The sequence below is a fragment of the Talpa europaea genome (assembly GCF_964194135.1).
Source record: "Talpa europaea genome assembly, chromosome: 1".
Classification (NCBI taxonomy): Eukaryota; Metazoa; Chordata; class Mammalia; order Eulipotyphla; family Talpidae; genus Talpa; species Talpa europaea.
Genome location: NC_140073.1, coordinates 34,913,653 through 34,938,108, shown reverse-complemented (window position 1 = coordinate 34,938,108; position 24,456 = coordinate 34,913,653). Strand labels below are relative to the sequence as shown.

Here is a 24,456-nt window from a genome sequence, read left to right as displayed (position 1 = left end):
GGGAGATTTGGGGCTGCCATTGACTAAGAAAGGGGTGTTTTGGATAGAGTTGGTTTGAAGGGCGTGAAGAAATCTTGATATTAGAATAATAATAATGATGGAAATAAACAAAATACTGGAATCACTAACTCATCCATTCATTCATACAGTGAACAATTATGTTGCTTGTGTGTTATGTACTTGGTATTAGAAAAATGCAACACCTGTATCCTGACTTCAATAGAAGTCAGAACTGCATACAGTAACTAAAAGTAAAGAGAACCCGTGGAGATAAAACAGGGATCAGGTGTCCTCTGTGTGTCCACTGAGGGTAATATGATGGAGGAGGCCAGTGAGGATGACAGTTTGGACTGAGAAGAGATTTTCATAAGAAATGGGGAATAAGGGAGTACCCATCTATAATTAGAGAATCATCATGTAAAAATAAGAGCTGGATCACAGGTGTTGGGGCAAGGCAAGATTTCAAGAGTGCAATAGCTAGGTTAATGTGAATACTAATGATAGTAGCTACCACTCATCATTTATTTCATGCATAGTTCATTTGTTTATTTATATTTAAGATTTATTTGTTTATTCATTCAAGAACTGTAAGCCAGAGGTGCAGGGGGTTAGAGGATTCACCAGAGAAAGTGGGGAGCAAAACAGGCAGATCTACTGAAATACATTGCTGAGGGGAGCAGCGGGCCAGGCAGGAGAGGTTTGCTGCTCCATGTGTGTTGCTCCCTGGCGGGCTGGAGCTCGAACTTGTGCTGCAGTGGCTGGTGATGGCTTGATAGTACTGTCTTTAACCCCTGCCCCAGGGAGGCCCCCTCATTTGTTTATTTAATACAAGACACTGTACTAAGCACTGGGCATACAGTGAGGAGCAGGGTGGTCTAGTTATATTTTAATGAGTTTTACGCCATGTGTCTTTACTCCAAGAACCACAAAAGGCTAGAGTTATCTGCACTTTATAGAAGATAACACTGAAGCTCAGAGAAGTTGAGTCACTTGCCCAGGTTGCACAGAAATAAAGAAAATGGGCTTGGATTTGAACACAGTTCTTTCTGATGTCTAAGCCTCTAAATCCCCACCCTGTACTAGAGAGAATGTGACTAGAGAAAGGACATCTGGATGCAGTGGTAAAAAGGCCCTTGATGGGACATTTGAAATCAAGGGGTGGTAAGAAAATACAGATTTCAAAGACTGATGATGAAGATGGGGATTGATAGGAAGTGAGGAATGTAGACATTTTATTTGACCATGAGTGGAGGGAAAAGGTGCCTGCTTGTAGGCAGAAGACAAGTGCGAGTGCCCTGGGAAAGTAAAACTGGACCTCGAAAGGGTGGTTCAATTATCCATTCCTTCTAGGGGGTCAGCTCTAGCTAGCCCTGCTCTGTTGGAATTTGTGCCACTAGGCTTGGCCTCTTTGGGCTCTGAAATTTTTAGGAAACTTGAGTTCTGAGCAACTTGGGGCTGATGAGATCTAAACCCCTGAGTCTTCCCACTCAATGATCTTCATGCATGGGGAAATCTTGGCACCCCTAATAGCTGGAACCAATTATTCTGTGAAGCCTGGTGGCCAGAAGGCATCTGAAAGTGCTGAGAGGAAGGCCTCAGTGCCGGCGTGCATTATCTCTAGCACGCCAGCCGTGGAGTTGCTCTGCAATTACAAACTAGCGCCAAACAGATGCAGTTTAACAGTATATTGTAAAAGTTTAATGGTTGGTAAAGATAAGTGCAAAATTAACCTCTAAAGAACAAAGCAATTAAAATTGTACATAATGAAGCACTCAGCTAGACATGGTGGGGAGCCGAAGAGGGAGCGTGCCCATGAACAATTTGACTCTGTCAGGGTATGTTTTTCTAATTGTGTTCAATGAGGGAGGCATAGAAAAGTAAGATTAATAAGATGCACAGAAGAGGTAATAATTGATAGAGTTTTTAGAGTCAAACTGAAGGAAACTTGCCTTCTTAAAAAGTTGGGAACCTGGTAGTGCAGGCGGTTGAGCGCAGCGCTGTGAAGCTGTCCACAGCCTCTGCAGCGCCGGTTCAATCCCGGCTGGCCAGTGAGGGTCCCACATGGCGCGGCGGACCTCTCCTGTCGCGCCCGCTGCTCCCCTCAGCAGTGTATTTCGTCAATTTGCCTGTTCTGTTCCCTGCTCTGTCTCTGGTGAATCTTCTCACCCTCCCATGAATCTGGCCTGTACCCCAGTTCTTTTATGTATGGATAAATAAATAAATCTTAAAAAAAAAAGTTGGGAACTAAGGGGGAAAATAGCCATAAAGGCCAATATTGAAAATTTGATTGTAGACTGTGGAGTAGATAATTGTATTCTATCTATGTTTAATTTCCTCATTTGGGGAAACAAAGCACAAACAAAGGCAAAAAAAAAAAAAAGAAACATTGGGGACCAGCAATAGACAGCTGAATTGTGCAGCTACAAAGAACTGTTCTCTCTCTTTCTTTCTTTCTCCTTTTTCCTTTTCTTTGTTTTTCTTGACTGGCTGTGCCACTGCTGTGTATACACCCTGGAAGGTAGCTTTTAACCTCCATTACATTTTGGTTCTAATTTTCCAGGAAGCGGCCACCAGGCAAGGCTGGAATCAGTTCCTCAGAATAACTGTTAGAAACGGAATACATTCTCACTGGTGTAAGATGAGAATGTATTCAGTTTCTAACAGTTATTCTGAGTGGATCAAGAAGATGTGGTACATATATACCATGGAATATTACTCAGCATTCAAAAAAGATAAACACATGCAATTTGCAGCAACATGGATGGCGCTGGAAGGGATCATGCTCAGCGAAATAAGCCAAAAAGAAAAAGAAAAATACCGGATGGTCTCACTCATAGCAGGAATCTAGAAAACTTAAATAAGGGACCAGGAAAATGAATAACTATAAGAAAGTGAAAATCAAAATCAACAAAAAACTATGAACCAGAGACACTTTTGGGGGGGTGGGGGGTGGGAGGGGAGGGATTGGGGTCAGAATGGGGGGGTTGAAATTGTATAGGGAATATAAAAATAAAATTTATTATTTAAAAAAAATAAACAAACAAATAAATAAATAAATACATTCAACTAAAAAAAAAAAAGAAACTGAATACAGGGATGGGGTTTAAAAAAACTCAATACAGGCTTCTCCTTTTTTTCTCTTCATCAGCCCCCCACTCCTTCCTCTCTTCCTCCTCTTCATCACCATCATCTGCATCATCATTTTCTTCATCATCATCATCATCATCATCCAAACCCTCTTGGGTTTTCCTTTAACAAATCCAGGTACTGTGGTGCAGCAGGTTGAGGGCCATGCTGTGAAGAACTCCGTAGCCCATGCAGCGTGGGTTCTATTCCCGGCCTGCCAGGGAAATACCCACATGGCACGGCAGACCTCTCCTGCCCCACTCGCTGCTCCCCTCAGCAGTGCTTTTGGTCCGTCTGCCTGTTCTGTTCCCCGCTCTGCCTCTGGTGAATCCTCTCACCCTCCCGCACCTCTGACTGTAGCCCAGCTATTGTGTATATATATATATATATATATATATATATATATATATATATATATAAAAGATAAAAAGAAATCTAGGTACTGATCAATCTGAAATTGCAGAAGGAGAATTCAGAGACATCTACTCCCGTGACAAATGTTCTTTTCTTCATAAAGCATGAAAGTGGCAGGACACCTCTGAGTCCATTTTCCCAGTTCTTATGGGTGACAGTTTACAGAAATTACCTGTGCAAATTTGTTTTTGTTTTTTTTAAAGCAAGACAGACATTTAGGTAAAGTCAGTATTGAAACTAAGGAGTAATCCCTGGTGTAAACTACCCCAGGGGACGCATTTGTTCCTTTAGGTCCTGTCTCTTTATCTGTGCTGTCTGTGTAGCAGTGGACTGCCCCAGGGCAGGACACTGGTCTCTTTCCTGGCTTGCTGCAGTGCCCAGCAGGTGCTGAGACATGAACTTGGGTATGCCCAACTTTATTCTTTATGCCTGCTTCAGACCAAACACTGCACATCAGTGAGTGCGGGTCTTGATGACTTGCATAATTTTCACTGTACTGGAACTGTAGATATGTAAAGAAATCATGGAGTAGAGGAGAGAAAATATAGTAATTTCAAGACTGATATTTACCTTGGATTTCAGTCTTTCTGAAATCAAGTTTGCCTTACAAGCAGTGGAATCTTACAGGGGTGATATATGACAGCTAATATTTAGTGGGCTCTAAACTTACACTAGGTATTGAAATAAACCCGCTAGGTGCATTACCTCATTTAATACACACAACAATTTTTGCAGTGTCTCCATTTCACAGACGAGGAAAGTGAGTGTTAGAAGTTGAAATGAATTGACTAAAGCCAGCAATCCAGCAAATGAGAAATGTAGACCCTGACACTAAGAGTGTTTCAATCCAGCACCTGTGCTCTGAATCCGTGACCTGTCTCCCAAGAGTAGGGGTCTTGGGTACATCTACGCTGCATCAAAACATGTGCTCTTAAACCTCAATTTGCTCTCCTGGGAAAGGACGGGAGGTAATCTGTTAGGTCTGTTAGGTCCCTTCTGATTCTACTATACTGCAGTGTTGATCTCCTTTGTAAATTTCATTTTTAATGTGAGTTTGCTGTAGGTGCCTTTCAGAGATGATACCCAAGCTGACAATTCATTTTGATGTGCATGAAAAGGGCAAATCTCTTTAAGAGAAGACCCAGAGCACCAGCTTTCTTAATCTGAATTCCAATGGAGTAAGAGGAAAGCTCCTTAGAACAAATTTTCATTTCTGAGTGAGAGAATGTTCCGTATCTCAGCTTCATTTTTATCATCTGCATGAAAACCTCGAGGGTCCCACTGCGCAGAATGTGGGGTGATGCTTGGGTCAGACACATAGCTGATTCTCATATTAGCACCCAGGATCCGCAGAACTGTCAAACTTCCCAACCTGTGCTCTCTCAGTGACACACGGACTGCCTGTCACTTGGTGGGTGACCACTGCTGCTGTGCTGAGGGGTGACAGAGTGCACCCTTCCCTCCAGGATATCTGGCTGCCCTGTATTTCAGAAAGAACCTCCTGACTGATCATGGGCAATACTGTTTGGAGATTGGTCTGAAATGTCATCCCTGGGCCAGTGTCACCCTTTGTGGGGGTTGTTGGGGGGAATGTCTGATATGAATGGCCAATCTGAATTTGATTGGGACATACTAATGAGCCATTCATATGTGTGGGGATTTGTTTCTGATTAGATTAAGCTTCAGAGAGAGGAAAGAAACAGCCACTGATTAAAGACATAAAAAAGGAAACATTTTAAATGAGTAAGTGTTTCATCTTCATATAGCAAAGTATAAATTAAACATAGTCCAGGAGAACAGATTTGAATAGCAGCTAGATAGAGCTGAGTCCATGCACGAGGAGAAGACACTCACAGCAATCAGTGGGACTTAAGCCACCAGAGAGGGCTCTGGACACTCCTGAGTAAATGGATGAGCCAAGTTATCTGATAAAAATGCCTCTTAGGCTACTGATGCAAAGGGTTTTATTTGGATTTCAAAAAATCATTCCCTGGGTCCCTGTGACATTCAAGCTCATTCTCATTCTCTGCTCACAGTGATGGTAATGGGGCAGAGATCTTGGTTCAAAACAAAGACATAGATAGTACACGTGTTCATGGAAGCCTGATTTGGATCTAGGCCAACACTTCTGTCTCTGAGCATGAGATTTGGTAGTTTTGCTTCTAGCCAGCCCTCCTAGCCTCATGCGATGGGAATCTATGAGGGTCAGCCCTGTCGAGAGGGTGTCCCCTGACCGGGCCCAGAGGTGCAGCTGCAGCCCTGGCCTCACCTGCTCACTCAGCAGTTAATGCAGCTACATGGGGCTGCTCTCTGGCTTTCTCAGGAATCCCGAGCTGTGTGTCATTTCCTAGTCCCAACCTTTTCTCTTCCACCTCTTCTTCCTTGGTGTTCTGGCCTCTGCTCTGGTCCTGAACTTGAACCAGACTCTCACCTATAGTCTGTAGGTCTATAGGGTATTAACACCCCACCTACCCCTTGCAATATCTTCCCTTACCCAGGGGGACTAATCTACTCTGTCTCCTCAGCTTCTAGAGGGGTCTTGCTCTAAAAGGACTGATCACCAGGAATTAGGAAAACTGTCACCTCCCAGACACCCAATCTCTCCCCATGCCTGGAAACTTCTGTTACAAAGCCCCAGTCAATAGACTAAACTTTTGGTTATCGGTGCTGCCAGGCCCAAGCCTGTCTGGTCACTTGCCTCTTTACATACTGGCAACTTGCATTAATCACAAGTCATGGGAATGACAGGCTGCCACAGCAGTACCCAGACCTCCAAAGACGAGTTTATTTCCTGCTCATATCACAATCCTCAGAGAGGTAGGACACTCCCCTGGGCAGCTTCTCTTTAAGTGGGACTCAGGTTGCTTCTCATGTGGGTTCCCCATCCTTTAACTTCAAGGTCAGCCTGACTTAAACGCCCAGCACATAGGGAGGGAAAACACACTGGTGCTTGTGTACCTTGGCCAGGAAGTAACAGCTGCCATTTCCTCTCTCATTTAATTCAGCTGAGCTGCTCACTTGGTGCACCCTGACTATAAGGGAGGCTGGGGATGGAGGGGAGCACACAGGTATTAGTGAGCACCAGCAGCCTGCCAACCCTTGAACCCATGCTACACCTGGAACAGGTCCCCAAATCCAACATGCTCAGGCCAGACTGCTTCCTTTTCTTCCTTTCTGTTTTGAGTCCAGTGTAGCCTCGATTGGGACAATATTCATCAGGCCTGTTGACTGATAAGAGATTTGAAGTAACCATGATGAAGCTGTCCTTGGGGGGAACCATTTAAAGGATGCTTCTAATCTCAACAACCACATGTTTGTAAAACAATCCTCAAGGTATTTCCATGAGGAAAAGAATGGACCTAGGTCCCTAGTGTTTATGGTCAGAGTAGGGTTCAAGGAAAAGCTGAGGCCCCTGAGTGGTGGGGCCAGTTTGCTGAGCTTGGCACATGGCTGCCCCTGTAGGTAAGCGGCTGTTTCAGCAAATCGCAAGTCCTGCAAAACAACCTTTTTACTTTTTCTTCAAGGAAAGTTTCCAAACATTCCAGCACAGCTGGTGTCCCCATGGAATTCTGCCAAATAAATCGTTCTGCTGCCTCCTGATAGTTATGAAGAATCCCTTTCAAACAGGGAAACAGCTTCAAATGCCTAGTAGGGCTGACCCCCAATCAGAGCCCCTCAGGGACACCTTCCAAGGAAAAGAATAATTTTTTTCTAAGCAGCAGTTCTGTCCAAAGGACTCTTTGGCACTGTTTACTGCAAGAAGAGGGCTTGGGAAATTGTGTCCACAGGGAGCATTTTTCTTTGGGGTCTGGTGGAAGAATAAGCATTGTCAGGCTTTGAAAGTGTTTCCTTACACTTTAAAGTAATGGACTGTCTAACCTTGGAAACCTGGGGAAACACCAAGGAAAGTATAATGGTATAACTCAGCAGTTAAGCCCAAATCCTGACCCCCATTCATGTGCTCAGTATTTATCAAGTACCTGTCATTTGCCAGGCCATATATAAACACTAGAAATTCCTTAATGAAAGCAAGATGGTCTTGGGCCTTCTCTGATAGCCTGGACTTGTGGATGTATAAACAGGGAAAATGCTCTGTCTCACGGATAATCAGGGAGTTGCAACTTGAAACTACAGCAAAAGCAAATTTCACGCTAGTTGGATTGGCAAAAATTAAAAAGTTAGACAATGCCAAATGTTGGCAAGGATGTGAAGCAACATGAGTTCTCATCTGTGCTGGTGAGAGTGGAACTAATACATTCATTTTGGAAAGAGTTTCACTTTCCCTAGAAAAATTGAATATGTGTATAGCCGAAGCCTCAGAAATTCCATTGTAGTGTAAACATGCGAAGAGGTGTCCGCTCTGGGCACCAAAAGACATATCCCAGAATGTTCCAAGGAGCACTATTCGTAATACAGGGAACAACCAGCCTGTCAACCAAAAAGAGGATGCATAAATAAATGCTGTCTATTTATACAATGGAGCACCAGGGTGCTGAAAATAAATGAAGCAAGAAGCAAGTTGCAGAATGCAGACACGGCGCTTCCATTTATATAGTATTCAAAAACAGGTAGAACAAAACAGGTAGTTTAAGTTGATGGCAGGGAAATTATGAACAAAATTTAGGATAATGAATTACCTTAGGGAGCAAGGAGGAACACACAGAGGTTTCTAAGTAACCACCAATGTTATTTAAACAGGGAGTAGGTAAACAGCTGCCCCCTTGTATTATATGTCTTTAAACGGTACATATGCATTTTACACAGATACACAGCTATCATTAAATGCAGTGCAAGAGGAAGTGCAGATGTTATGGGCATGCGTAGCAGAAGCATTTAACCAAATTGAGGGCATCCAGGAAAAGCAGGTAGAAATTAGCCAGGCAAATGCCGTCATGCTCACTTAACGACAGGAATAAGTTCTAGGAAGTACAACATGCCATGATTTCAATGTTGTGTGAGTGTCAGAGTGTAATCACACAAACTTAGATGATACAGCCTACTACAACACTTTTGAGGCTCTATGGTATAGTCAGTTGGGACTGCTGTTGCATATGCCATCTGTCGTCGACCAAAACATCGTTAAGCGACATGACTAAATGTATGTTGTGGTGGGGAGGGGAGAAAATTTCCAATGAAGGGATGATATGGGAAGGAGGCAGAACTCTAAGAACATGGTGTGCCCTAGAACTAGGAAAATTTGGGGTCACTGGACCGTAGAGGGTGCGAGATGAAGCTGCAGTGAATGGGAGAACCAGAGATCTTGCAAATCATGCCGAGGAATGTGATCTTCCTGGACACTAAGGGTGTCAAGTGTTGGTTCCATGTTTTACATTGTCCCTAGCCCAGCCCCTCCTCTAACTCATACACTTGACTTTCTGTGGCCCTCTGGCTTTTTCTTAGCCTTGCCCATATTTGACCTCTCTTCCCTTCGTGTTCTCATACAGGACAGGACTAGGGTGTGACAAGGAGGGGCCTATGGCACCTGAGATGAGCGTCCTGGCCCTGCTCAGTGTCATCACTTGCCTACATTTGTGAGCTGCAGCCACTATGCAAATGAGCTTCTGGTCTTCTTTCTACCAGCTCTCCTCAGGCCTCACTCTCAGCCTCCACCCTCCTTGTCTTCCTCCTCCCAGCCTGCCGGGTTTGGCTTTCTACTCTTGTCTCAGCATTGCACAGCCAAGATAGTCGAGACAGCTATACATAAAAAGATAATGAACCACATGAGCCAAGAAATAAGGACCACATGAGTGGTACAAATCATGTGTTTCACGAGTTTCAAGGATCTGGGCCAGACTGGCTTTGGATGGATAGAGAGCAGGAAGGAGGCTTTCTGGGCTGAGGGAACAGTAGAACATTTTGCCAAGAGCGAAGAGCTCATTAAAAGTCATAAGGAAATAAAAGCTGGAAAACATTTGGGATTTTATCCTGTGGAACCAAACCTTTCCCCACAGTAAACATCAGGAATAAATTGTAGCATGCTTTTTCACTGAGCCTGGAGAGAGCCTCCGCATCCTTCTCAACACAAACCTTCAGAAAGACATTCACAAGCAACTGGATTTAACAGAGTATAAGTCACGTGCTATTCTGGCCACAGGCTGCAGGGCCATCACGAGTCGGAGACGTGGGTGCACCGTATTCTGGTGCCTGCCTGGCTTCCAGTGTCTTCCCCATTTAGAACTCTGCCAGAAGTGCCTCCAATACTGGACGTTATTTGAGTACTAGCATAAAACAGAATCACAGAATGTGAAAAACAGGGGATCTTAGACATCACTGAGTCCAGCTCCTCCATTCGGGAGTTGGGGAAACTGAGGCTTGGAAGAGCTACAGTCTTGTTTATATCAGTGTTTATGTCCATGCAGAGTTTCTATCCAAAACACTCAGTCTTCTGACCCTGACCTTGTACTCATAGCTCCCAGTCCTGGGAAGGGAAAGGAACCTTCCTAGGAATCCACAAGTGTCTGGCTTTGCTAGTGGGAGCTCTTCATGCAGCATCACTTTTAAACCTCCAGGGTATCATTATTCTCAACAGAAAGTCTGCTGATGTCCAGGGACAGGTTCCAGTGAAAGACTAACGTGCAACAGAGGCAGGGTTCAAGCCCTCCATCAACCCCCAAGACCTGCATGCTTTCTTGTTCCCTGGGGGATGCTTCAAGCTTTTCAGAAACAGTAACAGGATAAGGCTCTTTGGGAAAGGCTGGTGGTTGAGTGGAACTTTGCTCCACCCTGTGTAACTGTGAACTGTTACTATCCACTTCAAGTTCTAGGCCACATTTTGGGGAGGGTGCAGCAGCTCCTCTGTGGGCATCTGTGAACATTGGTGAGGTTGGGGCTGTCTCTGCAGAGTTCATAGTTCCCCAAAACAAAGCCACCTGCTACAGCCCGTGCTCATTTGATGACTTCCCGGATTTTACGATGTTAATTTAAGCTCTGCAGCCGAAGTAACTCTCGTCAGTTGCAGCACTATGCACTTAAATGTCAGCGCTTTGCTGAAAAACCACTTGGGTTTGAAGGAAGTCATTGTGTTCAGTAAAATCTGGCCACATTTTATGTTTATCGCCTTTATTAGAAGATCCAGCTGAGCAAGTTAAAACTAGCTCTCCGTCGTTAGTGAAAGCCCAGGACTCTTGAATTGCTGGGCTCACTCAATCAAATCACTTACTGAATATATGTCAAATGCCCATGGTGGTGAGTGTGACATGATACTTGTCTTCCTAGAGCTTATAGTCTAGTAGGGCCCATAGTGCAGGCATGGAGAGAATAAATGCATAGACAGAAGTATTGTAAATAAGTATTGTTAAGAAAAAGATTGGGGACTATAAGTACTCAGAAGGATTCTAATTTAGACTCAGCAAGTCAAAGAAGGTAATATTTGAGCTGGGTAATATTCCATAAAGTTGGAAAAGCAGGTGCAAAAGCACAGAGGTAGGAAAGAATTTGAGGTGATCAAAAACCACATGGTCTGGTGCCCATTAGAAGCCACAGGGTCCAGCCCTGGACTGACAGGTGTCAGGTGTCCCAGGGCCTGGGAGACCCAACAAAAGCCTTCCTCATTTTTTTTAAGATTTATTTATTTATACAAGAACTGGGATACAGTCAGAGGCACGGGAGGGTGAGAGAATTCACCAGAGACAGAGCAGGGAGCAAAACAGACAGATGGACTGAAGACACTGCTGAGGGGAGCAGCAGGAGTGGCAGGAGAGGTCTGGTGCACCATGTGGGTTTTCTCCCTGGCCAGCCGGGAATCGAACCCGCACTGCAGAGGCTGCAGGCAGCTTCACAGCACAGCGCTCCACCTGCTGCGCCACTGGGGAGGCCAAAAGCCTCCCTCATTTTAATGAGCCTGAGTTATATGCACCCTTTGAAGACATCTAGGTAGTTGCTTCCTGAGCTCTGTGACCTCATCTGACCTCTAGCTTATTGACCCTTGGTCTTCATTTCTCACTCTCTCCTCTGGTGCCTGTCTTCCCCCTACTCCCTTCTCTAGGCGTCCCCTCACCCTGGAACTTGCAGTGCCAGACCGTCATTCTGTCTCACAGCTTTACCCTTTGGGCACAGCCCTTCCTGTCCGTAGCCTCCATCTGGTTTGGGTGCTGCTGGGTCACTCCAACTATGACATATGTCCCAGGCCCAGGTCTCCTACTTTGTCATCCCTGCCCCAAGCCTTCACAGGAATTTCCTGATTAGACCTCATGCTCCAGGAGGTGCAAACACAGGTGATCTCCTTTCCTGTCCCTTGTCAATCCTTCATGAGAGTGTTTCCAAGGTCAGTTGTGGGGAAGTCTTTTGAGAATCAGTTTGTAGCAAACCATTGATTGGTGACGCCTCTCCTTGCCCCAGCATCGCGGGTGCAGGTTTTTTATTGTTTATTTCAGTGTCATTTTGGCCCGGAAGTGCCAGGATAAACATGCTGAAGCCACATCTTCTACTCCCACACCCAGCTGCCAAGAGCCCAAAGGCTATATTCAAGGCAGATGCCCTCCCCATCTCCATAGATGAGTTCCTTTCCCCAGAAGGAATCATCCACCTGTGGACAGACAGGAAGGGCTGTGCCAGAGAGAAGGGCCACTGGATGGCAGGTGCAGGTGTGAGCCAGAAGGGGGGTCTGGCATTACAAGTTCCAGTGTAAGGGGGTGCCTGGAGGAGGGAGAGGAGATGACCTTTGGGTCAGCAAGTGCTCGGTCTCAGGCTGCTGGGCAGGACCCTCTGAATCTCAGCCCTTCTGTCCTCTGTTGGGCTCCAGCCAGACACATGAGCCTCCGAGGTCATTTGTTCCCTGAAGGTGGATGTAGAAGAGAAGCCAAAAAGCAGCGATTATAATGGTCAATATAAAGTAATAACAAGCGCAGACTGAGGGCTTCTCACATCTGGCATTTTCAGGGGATTCCTGAGCCCCGAGTCCTCTTCAGGAGGATCAGCCTTTCTTATGTAAGTAGCCCAGAGTCGCTGCTCAGCCTGCACACGTGGGTGCCAGAATTTGCCCCCTGGGCCCTGTCCCCACCTCCTTGACTACTGTGGTGCTCATATTGAGGCAGGCACAGGGGTAAACTCATATTCACCCTCCACCTCCTTTGACTAGGTGAAACAGGCTGGAGAGGAAAGGTAGCCTGCCAAAGGTGACCCAGCAGCAGGTGGCAAAAGTAAAAACTTTGAATCCAATTCTTGCTGGCCCCAAAGCCATGCTTCAGAACACGGCGTGCCTCAGCCCCTGTGCCCAGCTGCTCCACCTCTGCTGGAAACCCTCATCTCTCCCGGACACCATTTAGCACATGGCTAGAGGAGAATGTGGCAAAGAGCTTGGAGAACATTTTGAAAGAGGAGATAATTAAACAAGCAAGTACAAGCGTGCTGTGATCAGGAAAGACAGAGCAGGGGCAAGGAACGTGACAGGCTAACCACGCTAAAGGGGAGTGATGCAGCACAGGGAGTCTCAGGGGCAAGCAAAACCTGGAGCGGGTGGCAGGGACTGCCTGAGGACGGCAGGGGCTCTGCTAGGGAGGCCCAAGCAGGGGGTGTGATCCAATTTACACCTTCAAAAGATCACTCTGGATGCTGTGTGGAGAAGAAACTGGCAGAAGGGAGGACAGTGGTTTGGTGCTGCTGCAGAGTCCAGATGAGGTATGATGGCAGTCTGGGGCAGGGGTGTGGGGGGTCTGGACGAGGGCAGGTGGTTGCAGGATGGGGAAAGGGAGATGCATTCGAGTTCATTGGGGTTCATAGGCTCCCTTTATGTGCAGCTCAGGGCAGGAGGGGAGGTGCTGCCTCCACCCTTCCCATTAGAAGTGCTGCAGATGCACCCACTCTAAGGTGAAATAATACTGCACCGACTCTGAAAACAGGTCTGGAGATAAAAGAGCTTTGTGACAATCATGTTCTGTGTTGTGTTGCTGAAATATGTCAAGGAGTAGCTTCCATTCCAGTTGCAAAAAGAATAATTACCCTGACTCTTTGTGTTGTCAATAACATATTCACAATATTCACTGGCTTTCATTGAAAATCTGAGCGGAGTGAATTAGAAATCAGTGGGATACCCAGAATGTACAGGTCGTGGAAATGAAGATGCATAGCCGGGGGGTCATCGCTGACTCCCTCTACTGATCCTCAGTTCCACCCCTGGGTGTGGGAACTTCCTCCAAAGCATGGGCAACTCAAGAAGGCATTGGTTCTTCATCAGATGCTCTCAATAGCAACTATGTGGCCTTGGATAAGTCTCAGTTTTCTTCATTTGTTATTATTTCCTTGTTTGGTGGTAATAACAACTACCTCACAGGTTTATTCTAAAAATTCTGCTTATCATATGTATAATGAGAGCATATTATGTGCCAGGAATTTTTCTAAGATTTTGCAGAGAAGCACTCTGATCTTCTCAACAACCTCATGAGATAGGTTCTAGATGAGGAAACTGAAACACAGTGAGATCAAATGACTTACCCAAGGTCACATAGCTAATATGAAACAGAACCAGGATTTCCCTCCAACTAGTCTGATTCTAAGCCCTTTGCTCATAACCACCACACTGTGCTTCCTCACACACACACCCCAGTGTTGGCGCATAGTAGATGCTCAGTGGGACTGTTTCCTGTCCATCTGCCTGAGTAATACACTAAGAACAAGCTTAAAAAGTGGTAAATCAGAATTGTCTCCAATTCTAACAGCCTATAGGAGCCAACTGGTATGAAATAGACAGGTTAGTGTTCTTTTCCTAACACAGAGAGGAATGATAATAAACCCAAAGCTGACCATCTTTTGGATAAAGGCCCGTGGTTGTTGTTGTGTACATGTTATATGTGTGAACATTACCCACCAAATTGTCAGTATCTGACCAGTGACCACCCTTGTTCACCAAGAGATACTGATTTTTTCTTCTGAAGCTTTGTTTATCAACTCTGACCAGGTATCAGGTTTAGCTCACATTTTAAGCATCAACCTTCTGTTGGTTGGTTGCTGGTTAAGCATCAATCATTTGTTTATTTACTCAACAAGTACTTAAAAAGTACTGCTAGCTACCAGCCTTGTGTTGGGTGCTAGAGATAAAAATGGCACGGGTTCTTCCCTCTGGGAACACAGGATAATCTATCAGCATGTAAGTGGTGACATTAAGAGTTATTGGGGGGCCAGAGGGAGGGGAGGGGCCTGAGAGACTCAACAAAAGCCTCCTTCATTTTTTTTTTTTAAGATGTATTTATTTATACAAGAACTGGGATACAGTCAGAGGCATGAGAGGATGAGAGAATTCACCAGAGACAGAGCAGGGAGCAAAACAGACAAATGGACTGAAGACACTGCTGAGGGGAGCAGCAGGCATGGCAGGAGAGGGGTGCTACCTGAGAATTGAGCAAAGACCCCACAACAGAAGGACCACGTGTCCAAGGTCTTGAGAAAGATTTTTTTTCAGCTGGAGGAAAGCAGAGACAATAAGACACTGTCCCTCAATTCTCAGAATGCAAGGTCATTTTTCTTCATGTTTTTCAAAATTAAATTACATCCAGGTGAAGCTCCTACTCACCCAGTGAGAAATTTCATATTCCCTTCTTCGCAGCTCCTCTTTTTTGGATTCTATCAAAACTGGCACCAGAAAGATGGCGAAAGAGAAGGCAGCCTGACTCAGTCCCTGTGGTGATCACTTACCCTTCTGCAGACTCATGTGGTCCATTGAAAGTGACATCTCTTCTGGGAGGCTCTGCCAGTCCCTCCTTAGGAAGCACTGTTGCAGAGACCATTATCAAGGGATTTGTTAACTTCTCCTCCAGGGTCACGACCAATCCAGATCTTCAGTTGTACAATGTCTACTCTCTTCTTTGAGGAGTGGAGAGGGTGGAGAGAGAAGTTGCAATCATTCATTGCTGGTAAATTCATAAGCAACAAGAAACAAGACATGAATTAATGACCCAATAATTTCTTATAATAGGAGTAGAAACAAGGTACAGCTCCCTCTCTTTGCAGACAGTGGTCTAGAGAGACCAGATGAAGAGAGCTGATTCATTTATGCTCATGTTGCCTGTTCACCTGTGGGCCAGATTAGAGGCTCAAAGTCGGGATTGAGCACTGATGTGTGGCTCCGTGTCTTCTGCAGGTCTGGCAGTGTGGTGGGAGTGTGGAGGTCCTGCCCTGCTCAAGGATCGCCCACATCGAGCGAGCCCACAAGCCCTACACCGAGGACCTCACTGTGCATGTCCGCAGGAACGCCCTTCGCGTGGCCGAAGTCTGGATGGATGAATTTAAAAGCCATGTTTACATGGCATGGAACATACCCCAAGAGGTAGAGAGCTCCTGTGGGGATGGGTTTCTTGGGGTTTGGTGGGAAACAAACGAGCAAACATGGTACTAAACCCTTCTTCCCATGCGTCAACAGGAGTCTTATAAGTGAGATCTCAATCCCCAAAGATACTACATGTTGAAGGAAGGGGTTGACTGTGAGGTGCTAAGCCATGTCTTATTCCTGCCCCACCCTGGTCAGCATCTTGAAGAAACACCTTAGTGTCCTCATCTTAAAAGAGAAAGTTACCCCCCCCAAGTGACTCCAAGCTTCCTCATGCTCCCAGGTCCTCAGCTCCTCTGATCTTAACCCTTTCATGGCCCTGAGTTACAGATTTCATGGCCCTGAGTTACAGTTACAAAATTCACAAAATGTACACAAAATTTATCACAAAATTTATCTCTATAAACGTAATTGAAGCTTCTCATCAAACATTTGGCCAGAGCAATACGGAATGTCCATATGCCTTTGGAATTTCTTGATTGATGTGGATGGGTGGGATACACTCATATGCCTTTGGAATTTCTTGATCGATGTGGATGGGTGGGATACACTCTCACGGAGACCCTCAGGAGAAGGAAGCTATTTTAGACATTTTTCAGGTTATTTTAACCTTCATGGAACCTCATCATTGCCTACCACCGTCCTCTGTTCCTCTAGACACCAATGCTTAAGAAGTGCCAGAGAAAAGCAATATGTCTTTAGTTTTGATCAGCCTTGCTGTACGTCCTATGGAAATGACCTTGGACCAGAGTTGGGAAAATACAATAGATACCAGTCATAGGCTCCCAGCTTACTTACCAGCCTGTCTGCCTGGAAATTATTGCTTGGGTTGCCTTCTATGTGAGAAAAGCCTCCATAAGTGTTGGCATAGCCTCCATTTTTCCCCCCCAAGTCTGTGGCTTCCCCTTGGGAGTCCTTCAGAAAGCCTCAGCTCTCTCCTCTAATGGGTAAATGATTGATCTTAGCTTAAAGTTTCCATATGAAGGCCCTGTTCCCTCCACTAAGGTAATGTTGCTCTGGCTGAATGATTGAGAAAGTAGGCTAAGTCGTAGGCAGGAGTTGTTCAGCAACCATCCCCTAAGCCCCCAATACCGCCATGGGGGAGGAAGACTTGGGTTGGGTTGCATACTCCCACATTCACTAAGATTTCAGCAGTTGGGAGGAATAATGAGGTGTCAAAGACTACTGTCGGAGTGCGGCCAAACCCAATGAAGCAGCCCCAGATTGTGTCCCTGACAGTGGGAGTGTTTCTAGGGAAACAGCAGTGTCTTTGGACCCATCTGGAACTGTGGGCGTTGGATCACAGTGTTCTGGAGGATACTGAGCCCCACTGTGGGTGTCCTCTGATAGCAAAATGGTAAGAGTGCTTGGAAACTTCCCCAGGAGCTCACTGGTGAAGCATGTAGACCCCCTCTACCACCCACTCTGCTCAAGGACTAGAGTCCTGTTCATGCTCCTTACCCTTCTCTGCACCCCTGAGTTGCAAACCTTCTAGCATCTGCCCCATTGAAGCTGCCAGATATTGAAATGGACAACAAATCCAATGAATGGTAAAGACCTGAGTAAAAATAATTGAGAAATGATGAAATAGCATCTGTCCATGATTCCTCCAAGGGGCAGATGAAACCAGGGTGGCAGGGAGATTGGAAGTGGGCCCAGAAAATAGTGGATGCAGAGGCAAAAGTGGCCAGGATAAAGCTTTAGGTGGAGAAAGAAGAAGTCAGAAGAAGTGCTCCTTAAAATCTCTCAACACCCCACTTCCTTTCTGTGTCCAAACTCCTTCTTCCACCTCTCATCAAACTTCTGGAAAGAGTCAATACGTTTTCATCCCCAATTTACTTCTCAAGTCACCTGTCAATGCTCCATGGAAACAGCTTTTGATAAGTCATCACGGGACTTCTAACTGCTTAATTTAATGGACATTTAAGAATCTTGACCCAATCTATGGTCATATTCAAGGGTTGGTTTTATAATTTATCTCACCCTTTGGCTTCTCCATATTCCACAAATAAGGGACACCATCCAATATTTATCTTTCTCCTTCTGGTTTATTTCATTTAGCCTACTCCCTTCCATCTCCACCATGTAGCCACACATGGCATGAGTTTAAGCAATGGTACTTCATTAAAAGTAAGAAGAAAAAAGAGAATAAATAATAATGTAAATAATAATAACAGTAAATCTTGAACTGACAGGATTCCAACTTTTCCTTGAAACTCTGCACTCCCTTGGTCCAGGACTGTACACCCCAGAATATTCTCACCTAACTTCTGCAAGGCTTCTCTTGCTTCCACTGGATGAATAAGTGTCCCCGGAGGTGCATCCTCAGCCATCTGCTCTTGCTATATACCACCTCCATGGGAATCCACCTTCTCTGGCTTTCTACTACCACCTATAAGATAAGTTCCTAATTAATATCTCTAGCCCCAACTTCTGCCTTTAGCTTCAGACTTAATCTCCAGCTGCCAGTCATACGGCTTTCTCTGGGTGTTCCCATGGGTGATTGAGACTGAATCTGACAAAAACTGCTTCTTCTCAATTCTCCTGTTCTTATTCTCTCAGTCTATGAAACCACCACCTGCCAGACATGTGGGCTTAGAGCTTCCTTTAATCACACTCTCTGTCAACCCCCATCCCCAGTCTAACACTGAACGCTCCTTTTTCCACCTCTGCCTCATCTCAAAGCTGACTTCAGGCCCCGTCTCTTCCTCTGCTGCAGGCTCTGCCTGGTTTCCCCGGTGCGAGTCTTCGTCCTCTCAGATCTATCCTCCACACTATCCAAGGCTATCTTTGAAAAAATGCACAGTGATCATGTCTTGCGTCCCTTAGAATCTTTACATAACTCTTCACCCTGCACAATATCAAGCATAAAGTCCATCCTTCACCTCTGCCCTCCTCTCCAGCACCGTCTCCCACCACTGCTGCTCTGGAGACTGTGTAAGTTGCATGGATGATGGCGCCTGCCCAGCTCTCCCTGTCCATAGCACGTTATTGAATATTTCTTCCTTCTGTGTGTTTTGCTCAGTTTGTCCTCTGTTTGGGATTCCCTATCTTCTACCTCTTCCCCAGTCTGCCCACCCTATGCTAATTCCTCTCCATCTTTTGAGGCTCAGCTCCAGGGACCCCTCCTCTAGGAAGCCAATGCCAGCTAGAGTAAATGCCCCCTTTGCATCCATGACTCTGTCATTGCATCATCACCCTGTAAAAGAATGTTCTGTTCTCCAAGTCACTTTCCTTTCTCTCATTAGACCAGGAGCTCTCAAATCTGGCTGAACTTTAAAATCAATTGGGCTCTAGCCCCATAGATTATTACTTAATTGGATTGGAAGGGAACCATGGACCCTTTTCAAGTTTCTAGTGTCCATCCAGGGCTAAGAACCAGTGCACTGGACCGTGGCCTCCCTGAGGACAGATTGTTATTCAAATTTGTGTCACCATGCCGAGCATAAGGCGGGCACAGGGTCAGAGTTCAGTAAAACCTCACTATTGCTTATTAATAAGTGAATCTGCTGCCAGTTTGTACGATTCCTTTCTCTCTTGATCAGTAACTCCAAAAAGCATCTCTGCAGAGGACTGCATCAGAATCACTTGAAAAACTTGTTAAAAATGCTGATTCTTGGTCTCTTCCTCAGAAATTCTCATGAGTATGTTCATAGTAAATGTTTCTTTGGATGCTGGTCTGGGGCAGCCAGGTTTGGATAACATTAGTTTAACTGAGCTTGCTCATCTTGCCAAACTCAAGTTTAGCATCACCTACTCCAGGAAGCCTTCCCTTGCCACCCTATCACTCCATCTCAGGTGCCCCACACCATGTGATGGCCTAAGAGCCCCTCCTTTGTTCTCCCTCAGTGTTCTCTGCTCCCCTCCATGTGTCACACTGTGTGCAGAGAGTCTGTACACTTGTCTGGGTCTTCCAGACTCTTCTTTCAGGCAACACCCATGACTTCCTCCTATTTGTGTGCACAGTGCTTAGGACAGCACCTGACACATACTAGGCACTCAGTAAAGATGAACTCAACAAGAGAAAGGAGGATATGTGGATGCTAACATGCCCTCTGTGTTTTCCCCAGGACTTTTCCCCAGGACTTTGCCTGTGGCAGTATCCCCAGGCTGTCTACTCAATCACAGGCTCATCTGTTATCTATTTATTTAACCTTTCATCCCAGCTTCAAATATGGAGCTGGAACCCTTCCCCCTGCCCAGTGACCAGCTTGAGAATTAAATCCATTAATATATGTAAAGACTTTGAGCAGTGTTTGGCAAATAGAAAGTGCTAGATAAGTGCTAATTCTTGTTGCTGGTGTTATTGCAAATACCCTCTGCATTCCTGGCCTGCTTTAAAATGCCCTGGCTGGGCAATCATCCCTCCTTGTTGCCTTCTGTGCTGAGACCTCGCTGGGCTGCAAGCTGAGCAGTCTGCCTTCTCGCTGGCTGCCTTGCCATGGTCAGCCCAAGCTTTTGCAAGGTCAGAGAGGCCTCGGGCTTCTGCGTCCTCCTACTTTAATTGAAAATCATTTTGCTCATCAACAGAAAGCCCAACTGCAGCAAAGTATTGGTATTTTTTTTACACAGGGTTCAGGAACGCTATGCCTGGCCCTGCTTCCTCTCGCCAAAGCCAGGCTGAGTGTCAGGGATGAGTCACTAGAATGCCTAGCAACGGCCCTCCAGTTCAACTCCAGGGATTTGGTGTGTGGTGGCACTCACTGCAGGGACACTGGATAGCTTTGTGTGTGGCTATGCTACTTTCCTCAGGCTTCCATAACAAGTTACCGCAAAATAAGTGTCTTAAAGCAGCAGAAATGGAGTCTCTCACAGTTCTGGAGGGCAGAAGCCCCAAATCAAAGTGCCAGCAGGGTTGGTTTCCTTCCGAAGGCTGTTTGCGAGGATCTTTCCAGCTTCTGGTGATTCCTAGTGTTCTTTGGTTTCTAGATAATCATCGCTCCAGTCTTGGCTTCTGTCTTCGTGAGATCGTCTCTTCTGTCTGTCTCTGTGTGTCCAGATCTCCCTCCTTGCTCTTATTAAAGATACCAGTCATTGGATGTAGGCCTCGCCCTAAACACAAGATGATTTCATCTCAGATCTCTAAGTTTATCTGCAAAATCTCTGTTTCCAAGAGCAGTCACATTGGACCTTGATGGGCACAAATTAGTGTGAGGACACTGTTGAGCCCACTAAGCATGTGCCAATAAAGAAAGATATGCTTATTGTTTTCTAATAATAAGGGCTAAGTGACCTTCTCTGAGAAGGTTTGCTTACTTCTCAATTTCTGGTCCCTGTTCTGAAAAGGGGTTTGATGCAATTTAGTATGGTCATGCTGAGATGTTTAAAAGGGAAGCAAAAGTCAATTAATGAGCAGGAGGAGGGAAGGGAGATGATATCCAGGAATAAGCTGAGCAAAGCTCTGGTTCTTGAGTTTCCTAGAAGTTAAAGTACATATGGATCCTTGATAGATTTTCTCCCTCCCACCTTTCGTTAGATTGTAAGGAGAGACATAAGGAGATCCTGAGTATAAACAGAAAGTTTCCCCATGAGAACACAGAATGTTGGGAAAACGCAGAGAAAACATAGAGGCTCCCCATAAAAAATGAGACAGTGCTAACTGGTCTATATATGTATATACAATTTGTCAACCTCCCTCCCTCTCCCCGCTCCACAATTTATACATAACTTGGATATATGCATATACAGAGACGGATGCATAAAATTGCCATGAAGGCAATTATAGCATGAAGGGGAGGGAGGCATGGCTCCAGGCAAATAGCTTTGTGATATAAGGATAAAGAGCAGAGACATTTAATAAGTTAATAGCTAACCAATTCTTTGGCCGAGGAGGCCTGAGCAGGTTATATTTATTGCTAGTTGCTGTGTTGGCTACTTCATAAATATTTTCTCAACTCGATTTCATCCACATAGCTCAGGCACAGCTCTAGGCCGGTGGCTCAGAGATAAGTCAAACAAGTTTCTTGATCGTAAGGAAGCAAGGGTCCAGCAGGGAAAGGCCAAGTAACAGTTGCTAGGAGGGTTCTGGGCAGGAGCCAGGAAGAGACAAATCACAGCTGAGGTCATTAAGTACTCAAAAGGAAGGTCTTTGCTGAAATTACACCCTAGGAGTCTGGAAATTGAACCTTCCAGCTGCAGCAGGTTCAAGTTTTTATATTACCTGAATTCTCATAGGCAAAAACAAATGTATTTCTTTTGTATGTAATTTTTCTGTCATTGCTTGTGCACAGTCCCTATTGTCTGTTCTGTCCGTGCCCAGATAGATGTAGCAGTCATCTCTGTGATTTTTCTCAGACATTTCAGATTTAAGTTCTGGGGATTTCATTATCTACCCGACCCAAGGAACTTGCTTGAAGTTGATGATAAAATCAGAGAGGGTCACGCACAGACAACACACAGACTGCAGTGCCCGTCGGGGGGACTGTACTCCTATCTACCCCCGTCTCCACTCTGAGCTGGTATCCTAGGAGACACCCCATGCCCCTTCTGGACTGTGGCTCTAGCCTCTGCTGTGGCCTCAGTTCTTTCTCAGCTAATTCTGTGCTGGCCAATTGCTACAGGGATTCACAGTGCTCTTCCCTCTATTCTGTGGCTACAAGAAACATGGACATTAAAGGACGCCTCACTCAAGTGGTCCTCTTCTCCCCCTCGCCTGTGCCCCTTCATGGCCTAGGGGCTACCTCTCTGATTCACCTGAGAAGGGTTCTCTGTAGTCTGAGACTCCCGAGCTTGAAGTGTCTGCCTCTCGCACACGAACTTGATCGTAGGAGGAAGAAGGGCAGGCTTGTCCAAGTGTGCTGGGAAAGGTTAAAAGCACAAACTGCAGGCCCCGTGGATCAGACTCAAACCTCAGCTCCACAATTTATTAGCTGTGGGGTTTGGGTTAGCTACCATGGAGGTCACTGGACCTCTCTTTGTCTTAACACCTCATCTATAAAATAAGGATGGTATAGTGCTACCTGGTAGCTTTAAATGGGACAATACACATAAGTATAACTGTATACATGATACAGAGCTTGGTGCTTTGTGTTGTGTATCCTTAGCTGTTATGACACTTAAGAATAGTATTAGACTTAACATTATTCCACCTTCAACTCTTATCCCTTCCTTCTTTCTCTCCACACAGTTCAGAATCTCTTACCGCTTTCCATTTCTTTTATCCATGGCCAGATTACAGGCTTTTTTTTTTTTTTATTTTAATATAAGAAGTTGGTGGGGCCTCCCTGGTGCCCTAGGGGTTAATTCTGAGCATTATCACCACTATGGCCTGAGTTTGATCCCAACCAGGGAGCTGACCCACATGGCGCAGCAGACCTCTCCTATCTCACCAGCTGCTCCCCTCAGCAGTGTATTTCACTCAATCCGTCTGTTCTGCTCCCCACTCTGTCTCTGGTGAATCCTCTCACCCCACATCTCTGGCCTGCACCCCAGTTCTTTTATGCAAAAATAAATAAAACCTTTTTAAAAATAAAAAAATAAATATTAGAAGTTGGCATCCTTATTTTCAATGGCCTTTGATGACAGCCCCCAACAGCCCCCATCAATGCTGATCCCATGTTTCAGAGTCCAAATGAGGAAGGTTATGGGGTTAAGATACATGTTGGGAAATGTGTGGGCTGCGTTCCCATGTCATCCATCCCTTCACTAGTCCAACTCGAGGAAGTCTGGGAGGGTGGTGCCCTGGTGGTGGCTGCATTTCTGTGTTTGCATCCCTCACAGGACCCAGGCATCGACATTGGGGACATCTCCGCAAGGAAGGCTCTGAGAAAACAGCTGCAGTGCAAGACCTTCCGGTGGTACTTGGTCAGCGTGTACCCGGAGATGAGGATGTACTCGGACATCATCGCCTATGGGGTGGTAAGGAGCCGGCTCCTCAGAGTTTCATGCAGACACAGACAAAGATCAAGACCAGAACGCAGTGCCCCTACTCTCTCCCCATGGCAAGCCATGTGTACCGCGTGGCCATTGTTGCCCAATCCACAACGGGTAGTTCTGTTAGGGTGGCTCTGCAGAAACTGCTGTCCCCAAACCTCTCTGAGCCAGGGCAAGCTCCTAGATTCATGTTCTCCCCAAACTGTCAATTGAAGCTGAACAGTATTCACCAATTTCAGGCAGAGAGTCAGGGAAAGCAGTGGCAGTGGCAGTATGTGTTTGTGGCCATTGCTATTTTAGGTCTTGGCCAAAGGCATTCTTGTCTCCCGCACAAAAGATCTCATCTATGACCATGTAGAGCAGTTTTACCATGTAGCCGCCTTATTTCCACACCCAGATTCCTTTGGTTGGTCAAATGGTAAGTGGCATATACTGGGTTGTGAGCTAACTGTGTCTGAGTCCATAGCCAGGGCTGTTTCCACTCTGTCTTATTAATCACCCCAGAGGGCTGAGCTGTGAGAAGCATCCCTCGGGCTGGAGGAGGTCTCTGACCACTGCATGTTCACCTGCCAGCCATTGCTCAGGGCCTGGCCAGCCTTCCCTCCCTCCTGCTACCTCCACAGCTGGGCCCTGACGCTTGCTTGTTAAGGAGCCTAATCAACTCTTAATGGGGCCAGTAGGGAAAGTGAAGATGGGCAAAACAGGATGCAGCCACGAGAGCATTTGCTGGAGCTGAGTCATTCTTCCTCAGGGTTATTTTTATTCTAAAATGAGAGATCAGATGTCTC

The 24,456-nt window shown here is 45.8% G+C and overlaps 1 protein-coding gene across 2 annotated transcripts in view; it reads left to right on the top strand.

Annotated features, from left to right (window-relative positions):
- The window catches only part of GALNT18 (polypeptide N-acetylgalactosaminyltransferase 18), a gene marked incomplete at its 3' end in the record, with an annotated part of 328,593 nt that overhangs the window by 262,505 nt on the left and 41,632 nt on the right, over positions 1-24,456 (top strand). Inside the window, exons 7-8 of one of the 2 annotated variants that reach the window (XM_084248479.1) lie at positions 15,611-15,796; positions 23,516-23,653. In XM_084248479.1, the coding sequence (XP_084104605.1) occupies positions 15,611-15,796; positions 23,516-23,653 (324 nt within the window). The remainder of the gene's footprint in view (positions 1-15,610; positions 15,797-23,515; positions 23,654-24,456) is intronic. The other variant, XM_084248480.1, reaches the window with a different exon arrangement.